General features: G+C 41.9%; 1 protein-coding gene across 2 annotated transcripts in view; it reads left to right on the top strand.

The window, feature by feature from the left end:
• The window catches only part of ABCB9 (ATP binding cassette subfamily B member 9), an 88322-nt gene that overhangs the window by 16782 nt on the left and 55096 nt on the right, over window positions 1-16444 (top strand). Inside the window, exons 2-3 of one of the 2 annotated variants that reach the window (XM_040347319.1) lie at window positions 29-718; window positions 11583-11697. In XM_040347319.1, coding sequence (XP_040203253.1) covers window positions 106-718; window positions 11583-11697 — 728 coding nt within the window. In that variant the 5' untranslated portion in view covers window positions 29-105. The remainder of the gene's footprint in view (window positions 1-28; window positions 719-11582; window positions 11698-16444) is intronic. The other variant, XM_040347320.1, reaches the window with a different exon arrangement.

Here is a 16444-nt window from a genome sequence, read left to right on the forward strand (position 1 = left end):
TAATATTATTGTATCTTTTTAACATCAGATATCTGGTGGTATCATTTACAGGGATATCACCGAAGATGTGTCTTACCTGGTTCTAAAATCACCTAGGTGGTAAAGATGAAGCCATGCAATGTTATGCTTTGCACTCTTACATTTACACTCTGTGACCTGACTGTATCCACTGTTCTGTATACATACAGCTGTAAAAAGGCAAGTATCTTTGAAGATGTGATGCAATTTAATATATTTCACTCTATGCTGGATGTCTGGATGACCACTCTGCTGAGGACCTGTGTATGTGTTGGAGCTGTCATAGGTGTTTCCTGGAACAGGGCGAATGGTCCCCAACGACTGCGGGCATCTATTATGCCAATGACTCTGCTGTGCTACCTCATTGCTTCTTATGCCATGATTAAATTGCTGCTGTTTTCTGAAGAGGAAAAGCCCATACAGGATGCCTGGTTCTGGAGTCTTTTGTCATGGACTTGGCTGTCATCAGCTCTGACCCTCTTTGCATGGAAACAGATGGGAGAGTTCACCTCTTGCAGACAGGAGACAACCATGTATTCTGGCCTTCCAGATGACCAGGAGGTTGCACAGGTGGGCACACAAAGAACAGAGGTGGAAAGTGACACATCAGGGTCAACCATAGGAAGACTTCTTTCTTATTCTAAACAGGATTCTGGTTATCTTCTAATAGCTTTTTTTTTCCTTATTCTATGCACAGTGGGTAAGTGATGAACAATTTTTCTCTTAAGACGTCTACTTAGCAGATCTGTTATATTTTGTTATATGTTCAGTAGTGTACTAGCATTAGAAATAATTATACTGTATATTTAAATAAAAATATATACATAGATATATATCTGTGTGTGTGTGTGTATATATATATATATATATATATATATATATATATACACACAGTGCCTTGCGAAAGTATTCGGCCCCCTTGAACTTTGCGACCTTTTGCCACATTTCAGGCTTCAAACATAAAGATATAAAACTGTAATTTTTTTTGAAGAATTAACAACAAGTGGGACACAATCATGAAGTGGAACGAAATTTATTGGATATTTCAAACTTTTTTAACAAATAAAAAACTGAAAAATTGGGCGTGCAGAATTATTCAGCCCCCTTAAGTTAATACTTTGTAGCGCCACCTTTTGCTGCGATTACAGCTGTAAGTCGCTTGGAGTATGTCTCTATCAGTTTTGCACATCGAGTTTTGCCCATTCCTCCTTGCAAAACAGCTCAGTGAGGTTGGATGGAGAGCGTTTGTGAACAGCAGTTTTCAGTTTTCCACAGATTCTCGATTGGATTCAGGTCTGGACTTTGACTTGGCCATTCTAACACCTGGATATGTTTATTTGTGAACCATTCCATTGTAGATTTTGCTTTATGTTTTGGATCATTGTCTTATTGGAAGACAAATCTCCGCCCCAGTCTCAGGTTTTTGCAGACTCCATCAGGTTTTCTTCCAGAATGGTCCTGTATTTGGCTCCATCCATCTTCCCATCAATTTTAACCATCTTCCCTGTCCCTGCTGAAGAAAAGCAGGCCCAAACCATGATGCTGCCACCACCATGTTTGACAGTGGGGATGGTGTGTTCAGGGTGATGAGCTGTGTTGCTTTTACGCCAAACATAACGTTTTGCATTGTTGCCAAAAAGTTTGATTTTGGTTTCATCTGACCAGAGCACCTTCTTCCACATGTTTGGTGTGTCTCCCAGGTGGCTTGTGGCAAACTTTAAACGACACTTTTTATGGATATCTTTAAGAAATGGCTTTCTTCTTGCCACTCTTCCATAAAGGCCAGATTTGTGCAGTATACAACTGATTGTTGTCCTATGGACAGAGTCTCCCACCTCAGCTGTAGATCTCTGCAGGTCATCCAGAGTGATCATGGGCCTCTTGGCTGCATCTCTGATCAGTCTTCTCCTTGTATGAGCTGAAAGTTTAGAGGGACGGCCAGGTCTTCGTAGATTTGCAGTGGTCTGATACTCCTTCCATTTCAATATTATCGCTTGCACAGTGCTCCTTGGGATGTTTAAAGCTTGGGAAATCTTTTTGTATCCAAATCCGGCTTTAAACTTCTCCACAACAGTATCTCGGACCTGCCTGGTGTGTTCCTTGTTCTTCATGATGCTCTCTGCGCTTTAAACGGACCTCTGAGACTATCACAGTGCAGGTGCATTTATACGGAGACTTGGATTACACACAGGTGGATTCTATTTATCATCATTAGTCATTTAGGTCAACATTGGATCATTCAGAGATCCTCACTGAACTTCTGGAGAGAGTTTGCTGCACTGAAAGTAAAGGGGCTGAATAATTTTGCACGCCCAATTTTTCAGTTTTTTATTTGTTAAAAAAAATTGAAAAATCCAATAAATTTCGTTCCACTTCATGATTGTGTCCCACTTGTTGTTGATTCTTCAAAAAAAATTACAGTTTTATATCTTTATGTTTGAAGCCTGAAATGTGGCAAAAGGTCGCAAAGTTCAAGGGGGCCGAATACTTTCGCAAGGCACTGTATAAATCCTGTATAATAATAATTCTGTGCAAATGGGACAAATTTGAATGTTCTCATGTTATGTTCTATTGCAGCTTAAATGTGTGAATGCAGAAAAATACCACATAATAGTCACTAGATGGAGCTGAGAAGCTTATCTATTTGCTGGTATAGTCAGCCTTATCTAGTGGCCAAATTGCACTATTTTTCCAATTTACACATTCTTAATCTGCAGAGAATATAGCCTAAGAATATTCTATTTTACCCTAGTAGCACAGAATTAATTTACATGTAGTTTTGATGAATGAACAGCTATATTCATTCAAAATTTGCAAAATTTGTATAAATACACCCTTTCTAATGCCTGATACACATGATCAGAAAGTCGTATGAAAAACACGGATTTCAGATAGATCGTACGATAATCTGATCGTTAGTACAAAGCTTTAGAGATCCGATCAGGACAGTTCATCTGATATTATTCGATCGGACTAGCACAAAGAAAAAGCACGATTTTCGTTTAATCAGTACAGCTGCCATTTGAAAATACAAATGCATTACAACACATGAGATCACTTCCAATTTTTTTATTCTGTTGTGTGCAAATTTTAGTGACTTTAGTAAACTCATCAGATTCGATCTGAGATTAGCATGCCAAAAAACGTATAATCTCATTGTTTATAACGGGCATTAGTAAGGTTCTGACAAGGAACAAGCATGTAGGTGGGATTTTGATCTCACTGGTTGTATGTTTGATCCAGGTCAGTAACTCGCTGAAGTAGCAATACCACGCAATGTGATGACCATGACAGTTTACTATAATAAGAAAAGTAGCTTAAAAGCTTATTTAGAAACTACAGTTTACCCTAAAGCAGGGGTTGGCAACCTCGACCCTCCAGCCAGTGCTGGCCCAAGACATTGTGCTGCCTGGTACCAAGAATGAAATGCTGCCCCCCCCCAAAAAAAAATTACGCCCACCAAAATGCCCCCATATCCATTATTTTATATCATGATAACTAAAGTGGACCTATCATGGCTCTATACATGTATATATTAGTATAAAAAGGACCTGTTATGGCTCTATTCATGCAATTAACCCCACAGTGGAGCGGAGAGCGGAACGAGAGGAGCGGTCGGGCGGCAATTAGCCCCACAGTGGAATGGAGAGTGGAGCTGGCGGAATGGGATGGCGTGCAGGCAGGAAATTTGCTGCCCCCCTGAAAGTGCTGCCTGGTACAATGGTACCATCGGGTCCCATGGTAGGGCCGGCCCTGCCTCCAGCTGTGGTGAAACTACAAGTCCCATGAGACATTGTAAGACCCAGACACATGCATGACTCCTGGAGGCAGAGGCATGATGGGATTTGTAGTATCACCACAGCTCGAGGGCTGAGGTTGCCTACCCCTGCCCTAAAGGATAACTTACTGCCTTTATTGTATTAATGGGGGTATCATATTCAGGTGACTCCCACCTCTCTGTCACTTTTTATTTTGTTAATTGTTCACATTTTCTCAATAAAATGTTCCTACTGGAGTCAGTAGCTTAAAGGCAGTTAAAATTCATATTTCCAGTGTATTTCTATCTAAAACAGTCACCTGTGACAATGCAAATAGCAAGCAGGAAGGAAAGGAGGTGCCCAGCCCTGAGCAAAATAAAATATTATTATATTATGGGAATATTTTTATTATAAATTAGAAATATCCACATTTATTGTCTTGCTTGTTTTTATGAAGTAAGATTAATACGTGGGGTCATCCATAAATGAGGTCCTACAGTTTTGGGGTAGAATTCACATTTCATCAGAAAATATCACTTCAAAATGATATCACAAGCATATCACCCCACCCTTACCTTAAAAGCCACAAGTCATATGCCTTGTTATGAAATAATCAGAATTTACATACATGTCTAAAATACTATTTTTTTTTCCACCTTATTTGAGACTATTGTTTACAACAGTGCAAGTATTTGCCAAAAGCTGTATTTATAATTAAAAAATAAAATAAAAATCACAGGGATATTCGCCCTGTGAAACTGCATGTACATTCATTCTGTGTAAATGGGGGCAAAAATTAATGTTATTAGGCAAATTTTTTCTACAGGTTGAATGTTTTTCATTCATTCAGAATATGATCAGGAAATACTGCATTATGACCACTAGATGGAGTAAGATCATACGGTAGTAAGTATTTATTTCCTTTGATCCTTAGCGCCATTAAAATGACCATAATACAGTATTCTGCCAATGTCGTTACAAACAAATCCCTAAGTGCTGATCCATCAGGTCAGTAATTGTTACAACAAGGGTTACATAGAAATGTGTTAACCTAATCCTATATTCTTTTATTGGTTTCATTTGACAGTCTTGTGAAATTCTGCTAATTGTCTGTTTGCAGGCACCTAGCGAACTAGATATCTAAAGCTATTATATTATCTGATAGTGTTAATTGTTACCTCTAGGCATTTAGTAAAAGTGCCTCCTGCTTTTTTAAGGGTCATATCACATCATATATATTAGTTGTACCTCTGGTAGGTGTTACATGCTCATTTATGCAATTAAAAATCTGGGGGATATATAAACACAAGAGGACTGGCAAGCTCCCTGATGTCAGATCTAGCAGGGAAGAGTTTTAGGTATCCTTGGCTATCTCAGGTATTGATAAATCAGCCTAGCACAAAGATCCATTAGCCTAAGGCAGTGATGGCGAACCATGGCACCCCAGAGGTTTTGGAACTACACTTCCCATGATGCTCATGCACTCTGCATTGTAGGTGAGCATCATGGGTAATGTACTTCCAAAACAACAGGGGTGCCAAAGTTCGCCATCACTGGCCTAAGGCCTCATGGAAACTGGACGTTATAAAAACGCCAGTAGCATTAGCTGTAGAATGCGCATTAAAAACACGAGTTTTGCCATTTTTTGCAGTTTGCCAGATTTTGATGCGTTTAAGTTTTTTTTTTCCTGCAAATCTATACTCCCACAAAAGCTTGAGGCTCAAAAATGCTCAGAAGTGCTGGATAGCCACGCTTTGCCGAGCATTAGAGCGTTTTTACAGCTGAAAAACACTTCTTCAAACATAGTAGTTCTGTTTTTTTTTCCAGCTTGTGCATGGACACTTCTAATAACATACTGACTGTAAAAAAAAATGCCTGACTCCCAAAACAGCAGCTGTAAAATCGCCTAGTGTGAATAAAGGCTTATAAATGCAACTAGCCTACACATTGTTGGACACAGCTAAACCCATCTGGTTGGAGGTCAGACTCTAGGTAACCTTTTTCAAGCCTGGCCTGACCTCAGTAAACCAAGCAAAGCTTGATCATAGTGTTGTGTCCTCAATAACAGTTGGCACACACAGCAGGATATGTTTGATCCAGGCTTAAAGTTAGTTCAGTATCTAGATTGAGTAGATTATAAAAGTGATGTTCACAAACATCCCTACCATTCCAGAGTACAAAATAACTGGACAACCCCATTGAGACATTTATTTTAGATGTCATTTGTTACTTAAAATTTTTTTTTTATTATAGCTCTTTATATGCACCCTATGGTCAGTTACAGTTCCATATGTTTGGTGCCCTCCAGTTTTTCTTCACAGTCTAAACAGGCTATGGAAGTTCCTTCTAGTACAGCCACAGCATAGCTAAACCCAGAAACAAAATTGAATATGTTGTAGCTTACAAGTCCACTGCATGGGCGTCCGCAGACATTTTTTCAGTGGGGGCGCTTCGGCAGCGGCAATACACAGTCACATTTGACCGCTAGCTGGGGTTTAAACCCCCCCCCACATTTTTTAACAGTCTTGTTGGGGGGCTTTGGTGAAATATCAGGGGACTAAACAGACCCCTGATAGCTCACTTTTAAAAAATAGAAAGGGACTGAGTGTGAATTCTCCAGCTCCTTTCTCTGAGGCATAATAAACATAGTAAATTGTAACAAATATACTCTCTCTGTACCGAACTTTTCCTGATTCCCTCAATCTCTGTGACTGGTCCCCTGCAGCTTCTGTGAAAGTTGTGACAGGCTGTGGTAGCACTAAATCATCCTCATTGTACCATATAGGGTTAATGTTCCTGTATGGTATGCAATGATGCTGAGGTTTGGGTTGAGGAGGAGAGCAGTGCGGCTGGCTGGAACATGGAAACATAGAAGTAAAAGTGGTAATTTCCCCCCCAGCAGTGCAAGGGTGGACTTTTCCCTTTCCTGGAGGTGGGCTGTATTCTGTATGTGTCTTTATACTCATGACAATGTCAGGAATATACTGGGACTTTTCAGGTTCTACATAGAAAGTATTCCACATTATTAAAAATAATAATTTTTAATAAGATATGGCGTGTGTGTGGAATGCATCCATGTGGAGCCTGAAAAGTAAAGTCCACTCTGACTTCCAGGGGGGGGGGGGCAATTGACCCCCCTTGCCCTATGGAGCGGACGCCCATGGTCCACTGTGTTGAATGCATTCGTTTTCTTCTTTCATGCCTTTTTTTTTATTTTTTTATTATTATTTGCATCTGGTGATCTGTTCCGTAGCACACTTCTTATCTCAGGGTGGCACGGAGCCACCCTTACTGTAGATATCAGCATTGTCAACCTGTGGACTGGGTAGTGTTCGATACACTGGCAAGTTTAGATGGACTTCACTTGCAAATTTAAGCTGAACTCCAGATAACCACTTCACTTCTCACACCTGTACATCCCCAATGGAGCAGAGAAATTTTAGCATTTTTGCCATGGCCCAGTATATTCCACAATAACTTTGTCATTACTTAAAGTGGAACTTCACTCTCTCAATATTGACTATACATCTTTATGCTGCTATCATTAGAAAATAGAGAGGAAAAGTCTAACATATTTACTTGTTTTAAAAAAAAAAATTTTTTGCATTCCATTAGTTACTTCCGGGTTTCCAGGCCTAGGCAAATTATATCCTACATCCCAGAAGTCTGCAGGAGGGGAGGAGGGGTTTTACCAGCTGAGCACACCCTCGTGCTTGCATGTCTGAGCTAAGAGCAGATAGATTCCAGGAAGCAAATGTATCATCTGCCCTTACTAAAGATGGCCATGGCCAGAAATGCTAGGGGGTGCTTTCTCAGCAACATAAAGCATGGAGACATGGTTGGATGGGTAAATTTGCTTTGAATATTTAAACATGAATTTAAACATGAATTAAATAAAGTTTTTGGTTTGTGGTGCTGAGATGCAGCGTAGTTCCGCTTTAAGATAACAAAGTAATACATTTTTTTTGGTTAACAAAACAGAAAAAAAAAGCAGTTGTATTTAAAAAGTAAAGGAAAGTAAAAGTTCCAAGAAAACTGTTGCCCTCAAAGGAGTTTGCACCATCTTTTCATACACAAAAAAAATTACACCAATCCTCCTGGCTTCCTGTCGCAGTGCCACTACTCAGGCCTCAAGCCTAGACCTTTGGACCTTTGGCCTGGACCCTCAGACCATCTCTCAGCACCACTATGCTTACATGCAACTCTGCACCTCTCTCTTAACTCTCCCAGCTTTCTCTCTTGCAGCTCTCCGCTGCTCTCACCTATGCTCTTGCCTCTTGGTAAGGGACCTCCTGACTCCAAGGTGGATCCCTGAACTGCAGACAGCCCCTTGATTATAAAGACTGTGCACACCTGCACACACAGCCTGCTGGTCTCCAGAAAAATCTGGACAGTCTCTCCCAAGACTCTTGGAAGCCTCCAAACTCTAGAACCCAACCCAGGAATTTCCAATCCCAGAGAAAAGTGAAACGTCATTTTTTTTCCCATTCATAATAATTCATTCTGGAATCCCTCAATCTGCTTCCTTGAGAATCCTGGGTGCCATTTAGCTCTTTTTACACAGTGGTAGGGCCAGGGCAGGTTGATAAACACTAAGTCAAACAGATTTTTATTACATTTTTTACAGCAACTGCTAGAGCTGCTGTATGTACACAGGAACCCCTAGTTTCATGGGAACTCAAAATCGCTGGGTAGTGGGGCAGAGGGTGGCAGCAGGGCAGAAAGATTAAATGTACTACACATGCCATGTTTTTTTTAAGCATGTCCAGTGCCCCAAACTAGTTAAGCAGTTACAGCAACAATATTTTTCATTTTGGGATAATGGTTTTCTATAAATGAATAAAAGCTGACCGTTGTTCACAATGTGAAATGGTTGATTTCAACCTTCTAACTGACACTTTTGCTGAACAGCTTCATTTGTTAGGTGAAGTTGAAAAATATCAGACTTACTGGCTGGATCAACAGGTGAAAATAAAGGGAAAAACCTAAAAAAGAGAACTAATGCAAACACCACATACTGTATAAGAATTGGTAAGATGCAATGTAATGCATTTTTGTTTTTGGGTTTAGATAACCTTTAAAGATTTCATCTGTGACTCTGCACCAGTGGAAAAGACCGACTCTGAGATCAAGTAGTTACTAAAGTAATAGCTATGGCATTGTTCCCACTGTATTACTTACCACATATCAGAGTGTTAATGTAAATACACATGCTGTACCCTTTGATTATTCTTTCCTAAACCAAACACCATTATAATCTCTATAATAAAAACACTTCATTCTTTTAAATAAATTACTTAGCCAAGCAATTCTCAGACTCTCACAGTAATTCCCACTTAAGGATATACTTGTACATTAAAGGGCACATTACATCTGACTCATATTTTAACATGAAGCTCACATTTTCTTTTCTCATTTTTTAATTCAAATTTTATTTATACATTTTTTTAATTTATTTTTTTAATTTTACACACAAAAATACAAAGACAAAGTAACTACCCGCCTCACAGGGTGGAACAAACAATCCAACAATAGAAACAAAAATAAAAGGTCTGCAGTCACCAGTGATGCCCCTCCATCCCTATATACATATACAGAAAAAAGAGTCACCCTTGGGACTTTAAATGAGGTGGTCACAGTTTGCCACTGAGTAACAAAAGTAGTAACAGTATAAATGTTTATTAAACGTGATGTACATACATGAATAATATATGGATTTGGATTTGCACATAATAAAGAGAATAATTAGAATTGATACAAACGTTATATAATGCAGTATATACAAATGCACGCATCAGAAAACCTGACGCACGTTTCGCAAGATCATTGCTCACTCATCAGGGGTGGATGCGGATGGGATGTATCTAAATAGATAAAGAGATGTGTCACAGTGGTAAATGTAAGAACAATGGCAGAATGGGCCAGAGCAAAACGGCCCAATACTTACCAATGAACGAAACCAGAGTTTCCATCACTGAACCCCAAAATTAAACTCTGGTTTTGTTCATTGGTAAGTATTGGGCCATTTTCTGCCATTGTTCTTACATTTACCTCTGTGACACATCTCTTTATCTATTTAGATACATCCCATCCGCATCCACCCCTGATGAGCGAGCAATGATCTCGCAAAACGTGCGTCAGGTTTTCTGATGCGTGCATTTGTATATACTGCATTATTTAACGTTTGTATCAATTCTAATTATTCTCTTTATTATGTGCAAATCCATTGGCTGAGCTATTATGCTATATTATTCATGTATGTACATCAATTTTAATAAACATTTATACGGTTACTACTTTTGTTACTCAGTGGCAAACTGTGACCACCTCATTTAAAGTCCCAAGGGTGACTCTTTTTTCTGAACAATACAACAATACAACACAAAGAAAAAAGGAAGAAAAGAAAAACAAGGAAAAATGCTTATTGGCATTCTTGAGTGTAAACAACCTGTTTTCTAAAGCAGAACATAGAAGATCTGCTAAGATCTAGTTCCCGGATCATTAGTTACCACTCTGCCATGTATGGCACATTTATGACTGAGGATCGTTATCATACATTATGTAGGGTCAGTGCAATGCCTTGTTACAGCAGTGTGGTGGTTTGTGCTGCGTAAAAATGCATGCATGTGGCATATCTACAAATCAAACAGCATATATTCCGTCACTTCCTCGATGCCTCAATGTCTCCTGGGAGCTTTTGTCAATGTTCCCAGGAGACATTGCGGAGGTCTGCCGCGAGTTATCGCGGGATTTAGAAAGAACTTTAAGCAAGTTTTTTCTAAATCCCGCGATTGAGCGGGCGTAATTTACTTTGAAAATTCGACGTGATACTGAGCATGCGCACGCATGCGCCGTTTGTTCGGCCATGCATCTACATGGGGTCACGCTTAATTTAAATACAACGCGCCCACGACCTTCTTTTCTCCTTTTTTAATTCAAATTTTATTTATACATTTTTTTCATTTATTTTTTTCATTTTACACACAAAAATACAAAGACAAAGTAACAACCCGCCTCACAGGGTGGAACAAACAATCCAACAATAGAAACAAAAATAAAAGGTCTGCAGTCACCAGTGATGCCCCTCCATCCCTATATACATATACAGAAAAAAGAGTCGCCCATGGGACTTTAAATGAGGTGGTCACAGTTTGCCACTAAGTAACAAAAGTAGTAACGGTATAAATGTTTATTAAAATTGATGTACATACATGAATAATATTTGGATTTGCACATAATAAAGAGAATAATTAGAATTGATACAAATGTTATATAATCGAGTATATACAAATGCACGCATCAGAAAACCTGACGCACGTTTCGCAAGATCATTGCTCGCTCATCAGGGGTGGATGCGGATGGGATGTATCTAAATAGATAAAGAGATGTGTCACAGTGGTAAATGTAAGAACAATGGCAAAATGGGCCAGAGTAAAACGGCCCAATACTTACCAATGAACGAAACCAGAGTTTAATTTGGGGGTTCAGGGTACTTTGAAATACGCGCGCTTATGCCGGCCTATTTACGCTACGCTGCCGTAACTTAGGACGCAAGTGCTTTGTGAATACTGCACTTGCCTCTCTAAGTTGCGACGGCATAGCGTAAATGAGATACGCTACGCCCGCACAAAGTTACGCCGCCCTACGTGAATCTGGGTCATTGCTTTTTATGTATTTCAATGCAGCATGGTAAAGTCTATAGTAATGGGTAATGGTAAACTCTTCAGTTAGGACTTCTATTTAAAGCCTCTTCTTTGCACAGGGGCTTGGTTATCAGTTTACAAATGCAGTTTTCCTTTATCACAGGGGAAATATTCAGCCCATATTACACAGGGCTGGTCATAGATGGTATTGTCGTCCAAAGAAGTTTGAAGCAGTTTTCCAGCGCGGTTGTAATACTAGCAGTTCTGGCGGTGGGGAGGTAACATTCTGGCTCATTACTCTTTTTCTGGTGTGATAATATCTGATATAATCTTTGCCATGCATGTGTATCCTAGCAGGCTGTGATAAGGATTCATTCAATAAGGTGTATTACTAGAATTTGGACAGTGATGTGAAACAAGCAGAGGGTGGTTGGACATTCAGGCATCCTTCTCTAAATTATGAATGGCCATCTGAAAAAAGGAAAATTTATATGAAATACTTACCGTAATTTTCCTTTCCTGATGGACTCCATGGCAGCCTACGTGTGGGTTAACCCCGCCTCTCATACCTCATAGGACCCTACTCCCATAAAGCTTTGCTTCCTGGCCATGGACAGTGTTCCGTAATATAGCCTACTCCAGCAAAAGGGAGGGAACTCCGGCTGCCATGGAGTCCATCAGGAAAGGAAAATTACGGTAAGTATTTCATATAAATTTTCCTTTTTCCTGACAGACTCCATGGCAGCCTACGTGTGGGAAATGACTAGCCAAACACACCCGGGTGGGCAATTGCTGGTTAAAGAAAAATTTTTTTAATTGACATTGTCAACAGATAATATATTCAAACCAAAATTAACCGACGACAAGGAGGCCGGTTCCACGCAATAGTGCGTCATAAATGTATTTAAGGACGACCAAGAGGCCGCTTTGCAAATAACTTCAGGGGAAACATGTCGGGCAGCCGCCCATGATGTAGAGACGCTCCGTGTGGAATGAGCGGTTACCGCTTCAGGAGGAGCCAACCCTTTAGCCTTGTAAGCCCTTTGGATAGCTTGGACGATCCATGCGGCGATGGTTCTGGAGGAAGCACGCATGCCTTTGTTTTTCCCATGGAATGACACAAACAAATGATCAGATTTACGGAAGGACGCTGTGGCTTCCAGATATTGTTTAAGGATTTTGCCGACATCCAGAGGATGAACCATAGAACCTTCAGAAGAATGAAACGTGGGAAGTACAATTTCCTGGTTTTCATGAAAGATTGACGTGACTTTAGGCTTGGAACCCAGCATTGGAATTAACACTACACGGTCCGGAAAAAAAGTGAGGAACGGTTCTTTGGAGCCTAGAGAGCCGATTTCGGAGACCCTTTTGGCAAGTGTTATAGCCACAAGGAAGACAATCTTGAGGGAAAGATCTTTGATAGATTGATTAGTTGAATCTTGATCTCCTGAAAAAAAGTCCAAGACTAATGGAAGATCCCACTTAGAAAATCTCGGTTTTCTTAAAGGTCTTAACCTCATGGCTCCTTTGAAGAATTGACGGACAAGGGAATGTCTGGCCCACAAAATACCTGTGAAGGCAGAGATTGCTGATACTTGGACCCTCAAGGAGCTGACTGATAAGGGTAGGTCAAGCCCAGTTTGGAGGAAGCCCAAAATGTCCTGTACTCTGGGGACCTTGGCTGAACTGTTCATGGAGGAGGTGTAATCCGAGAACTTAGACCATATCCTCTGATAGACCTTATTGGTGCTCACTTTCCTGGCATTTAGTAGTGTAGAGATTGCTTGGCTTGGGCAACCTAGCGCTTCCAATCTTTCCCTCTCAAAAACCAGGCCATCAGGTGCAGATGTGATGGACAAGGGTGAGGGGTCGACCCCTGGAGCAAGAGATCTGATCTGGATGGGAGCTGAACTGGATCCCGGAAGCTCAACTGAAACAACAGTGGAAACCATGGTCTGTTGGGCCAGTAAGGAATTATTGCGACCACCTCGACTTCCTCCCATCTGAGTCTCGACAGGAACCGGAGAATGACTGGAGTTGGGGGAAAAGCATAGGCTTTGTGGAACAACCACTGACCTGTTAGAGCATCCACCCCGAACGCTTGGGGACAGCGGTTTCTTGTGTAAAATTTCTCCAGTTTGTAGTTGCACGGGGATGCAAATAGGTCCACTTCCGGTGTGAATCCTAGTGACAGGATCCAGGTGAAAACCTCGCTGTGGAGAGACCACTCGTTGTTGTCGAGTGTCGTTCTCGATAGGAAGTCTGCTTGAATATTCTGAGTTCCGGGGAGATAAACTGCTGTTAGATCTGTCAGATGTGTCTGAGCCCATGATATAATCGGCTCCACCTCCCTCAGAAGGGACAAACTGCGAGTGCCTCCTTATCTCTTTATGTAAGACACGGCTGTCGTATTGTCCATCCTCAGAAGGACTGACGACCCTTTTACCAGATGGGTGAAGGCTTGAAGGGCACAGAAGGCTGCACGGAGTTCCAGGATATTGGATACTACTTTTCGAGATGGGAAATCCCACTTCCCTTGGGCTACTTCTTTCAGGCAAAGGGCACCCCAGCCACTGCTGCTGGCGTCGGATGTAACTGTGATCCAGGAGACAGGGGCTATTGAGAGACAATTGAGGAGATTTCTCCGCAGAAGCCACCAGAGGAGGCTGTCCCTCATTGACTGAGTTATCCGGATTAATTGGTCCTGGGGCTTCGGATCCCATTGTTGGAGAAAACCCCTCTGGAAAGGACGCATTCGCCATTGTGCCCATCTGACCATGGGAGTCGTGGACACCATGGTGCCTATAATTTTGAGACAGAGTGAAGCTTTGAGAAAAGGGGACTCCAATGCAAGACGAACTCTTTCCCGGATGACTGGGATTTTTTCTAAGGGTAGAGAAATTGTACTCTGGATCGTATCGAACTGGGCACCGAGGAAGACTAGAGACTGTGTGGGTTCTAGATGACTCTTTTCCCTGTTCAAAAGCCAGCCGAACTCGGTCAAAGTAAGGATAACTTGAGCCCGATGTATCAATATCTGTTCCCTGTTCTGTGAAAGTAACAGCAGGTCGTCTAGATAGTGGTGTAGATGGATGCCTTTCATTCTGATTAAGGCCACGACAGCCAGTAAGAGCTTTGAAAACACTCGCGGCGATGTTGTAAGCCCGAATGGGAGACACGTGAACTGAAGGTGAACACTGCCCACTGCGAACCGAAGGTATTTCTGAAATTCTGCCGCTATGGGCACGTGGAAGTAGGCATCTTTCAAGTCGATTGACACAAGCCAGTCGCCCGGTAGAATGGTCTGACGAATTGTGAGAAGTGACTCCATCTTGAATTTTTCCTTTTTTATAAAGGTGTTTAGATGCGTCAGGTCTATCACTGGCCTCCAAGAGCCGGACTTCTTCAAAACCATGAACAGAGGTGAGTACATTCCCTGGAATCTTTCTGCCGCTGGCACTTGTATAGCGGCGCCCTGGGACAAGAGAGTGTCTGTGTATGTTAGAAGGATATTTCTCTTTTCTTCTGAGTGAGGCAGAGTTGTGGGGACAAACTGAAGTATAGGAGGGTTGACAAAGGTCCAGGAGTGACCTAGGGATACTGTCTTGACCGTCCAAAAGTCTTTTATTGATGCTGCCCAAACGTGCCGGAATTGCAGAAGCCGAGCTCCAACCCGCTCCGTCTGAGCGATCCCAATATCAAAAGGACTTAGGGGTGTCACGGTTACCCGAAGTTGCCCCTTTTGTGGGTTTTTGACCCGAAGGTTGGTTTCTTCTCCAATTTTTCCTGAACTCTCTTCCCGGCTTGTATCGACGAGCCTCTCTGGCACGATCTTGGTCTTGCCTAGGAAAAAATTTCCTTTGGTTGAAGGGACGACGGTCCTGGGGAAGGAACCCCGATTTACCCCCTGTGGCACGGGAGATAGCGCTGTCAAGTTTGTTCCCGAACAGGGAAGACCCTTGAAAGGGAATACGGCACCATGCCTGTTTAGAGGCTGGGTCGGCTACCCAAGGACAGAGCCATAGGGCGCGTTTAGCTGTAACAGATGAGAGCATGACCCGCGCCACTAGGCGGATAATGTCAAGGGAGGCCTCACCCAGGAAGGCAGCAGCCATTCTTAGTTCGTGAACTGGTAGGTCTCTGACCAGAAGACCAGGCATGTTTGACAGAGTAGAATCTACTTTATCCGTCCAAGTCTCCATTGCCTTGGAGAGGGCCGCAAGGGCCAGTGCTGGTTTACACGCCATACCTGCTGTGATATATATGCGTTTTAAATCTGTATCAATTTTCCTATCCAGAGCATCCTTAAAAGAGACTGTGTCTTCCAAAGGAAGGGTAACATGTTTAACCAGTCTCATTAGAGCGGCGTCTACCAAGGGAGCCGACTCCAGGTGTTTCACTTCTTCTCGTTTAAACGGGTACATCTTTGAAACTTTGGAGATTAAAGAATTTTTCCTTTCAGTGGTGGTCCACTCATCAGTAATCATTTCACTGAGTTCACCCAAAAGGGGAAAGCTAGGACGCTCCTTCTTGAGGTGTTTAAAATATTTTCTCTGTTTGTTAGGAGATTCCACCGGGTCTTCCCATTTTAAAGCGACTTTGACTGCCCTTACCAGATTTGGGACTAGAGAAAAGTCAAATCCTGTGGAATTGACAACACTCTCCACCTCACTAAAGGAGGACATACTTGAGGAACGATTGCGCTGAGATGGGCCCGGAACCTCAGAGTCATCCTGTAGAAGGACTGGAGCTGGAACTACAGGTGAGAGAATGTCACCAGTGGGATCAGGTTTATTCAGGGACTCCTGGACCACCTTCCTGACCAGAGCTTCAACTTGTTGGTCACTATCCACCCTTTCTCTTGCAGCACGAGAATAGCAGGGATCACAGAGAGATTTGCCGTCTGGGATTTGAGCCTTGCACCCCCAGCAAGATCTTCTTCCGGAATTGCTAGAATGACGGTGGGAATGGCGGTCGGAAGTGGATCTATATTTTTCCCCATGATGCTTGGAGGGTGACCTG

This window comes from Rana temporaria, chromosome 1, assembly GCF_905171775.1.
Source record: "Rana temporaria chromosome 1, aRanTem1.1, whole genome shotgun sequence".
In the NCBI taxonomy this organism is placed as follows: Eukaryota; Metazoa; Chordata; class Amphibia; order Anura; family Ranidae; genus Rana; species Rana temporaria.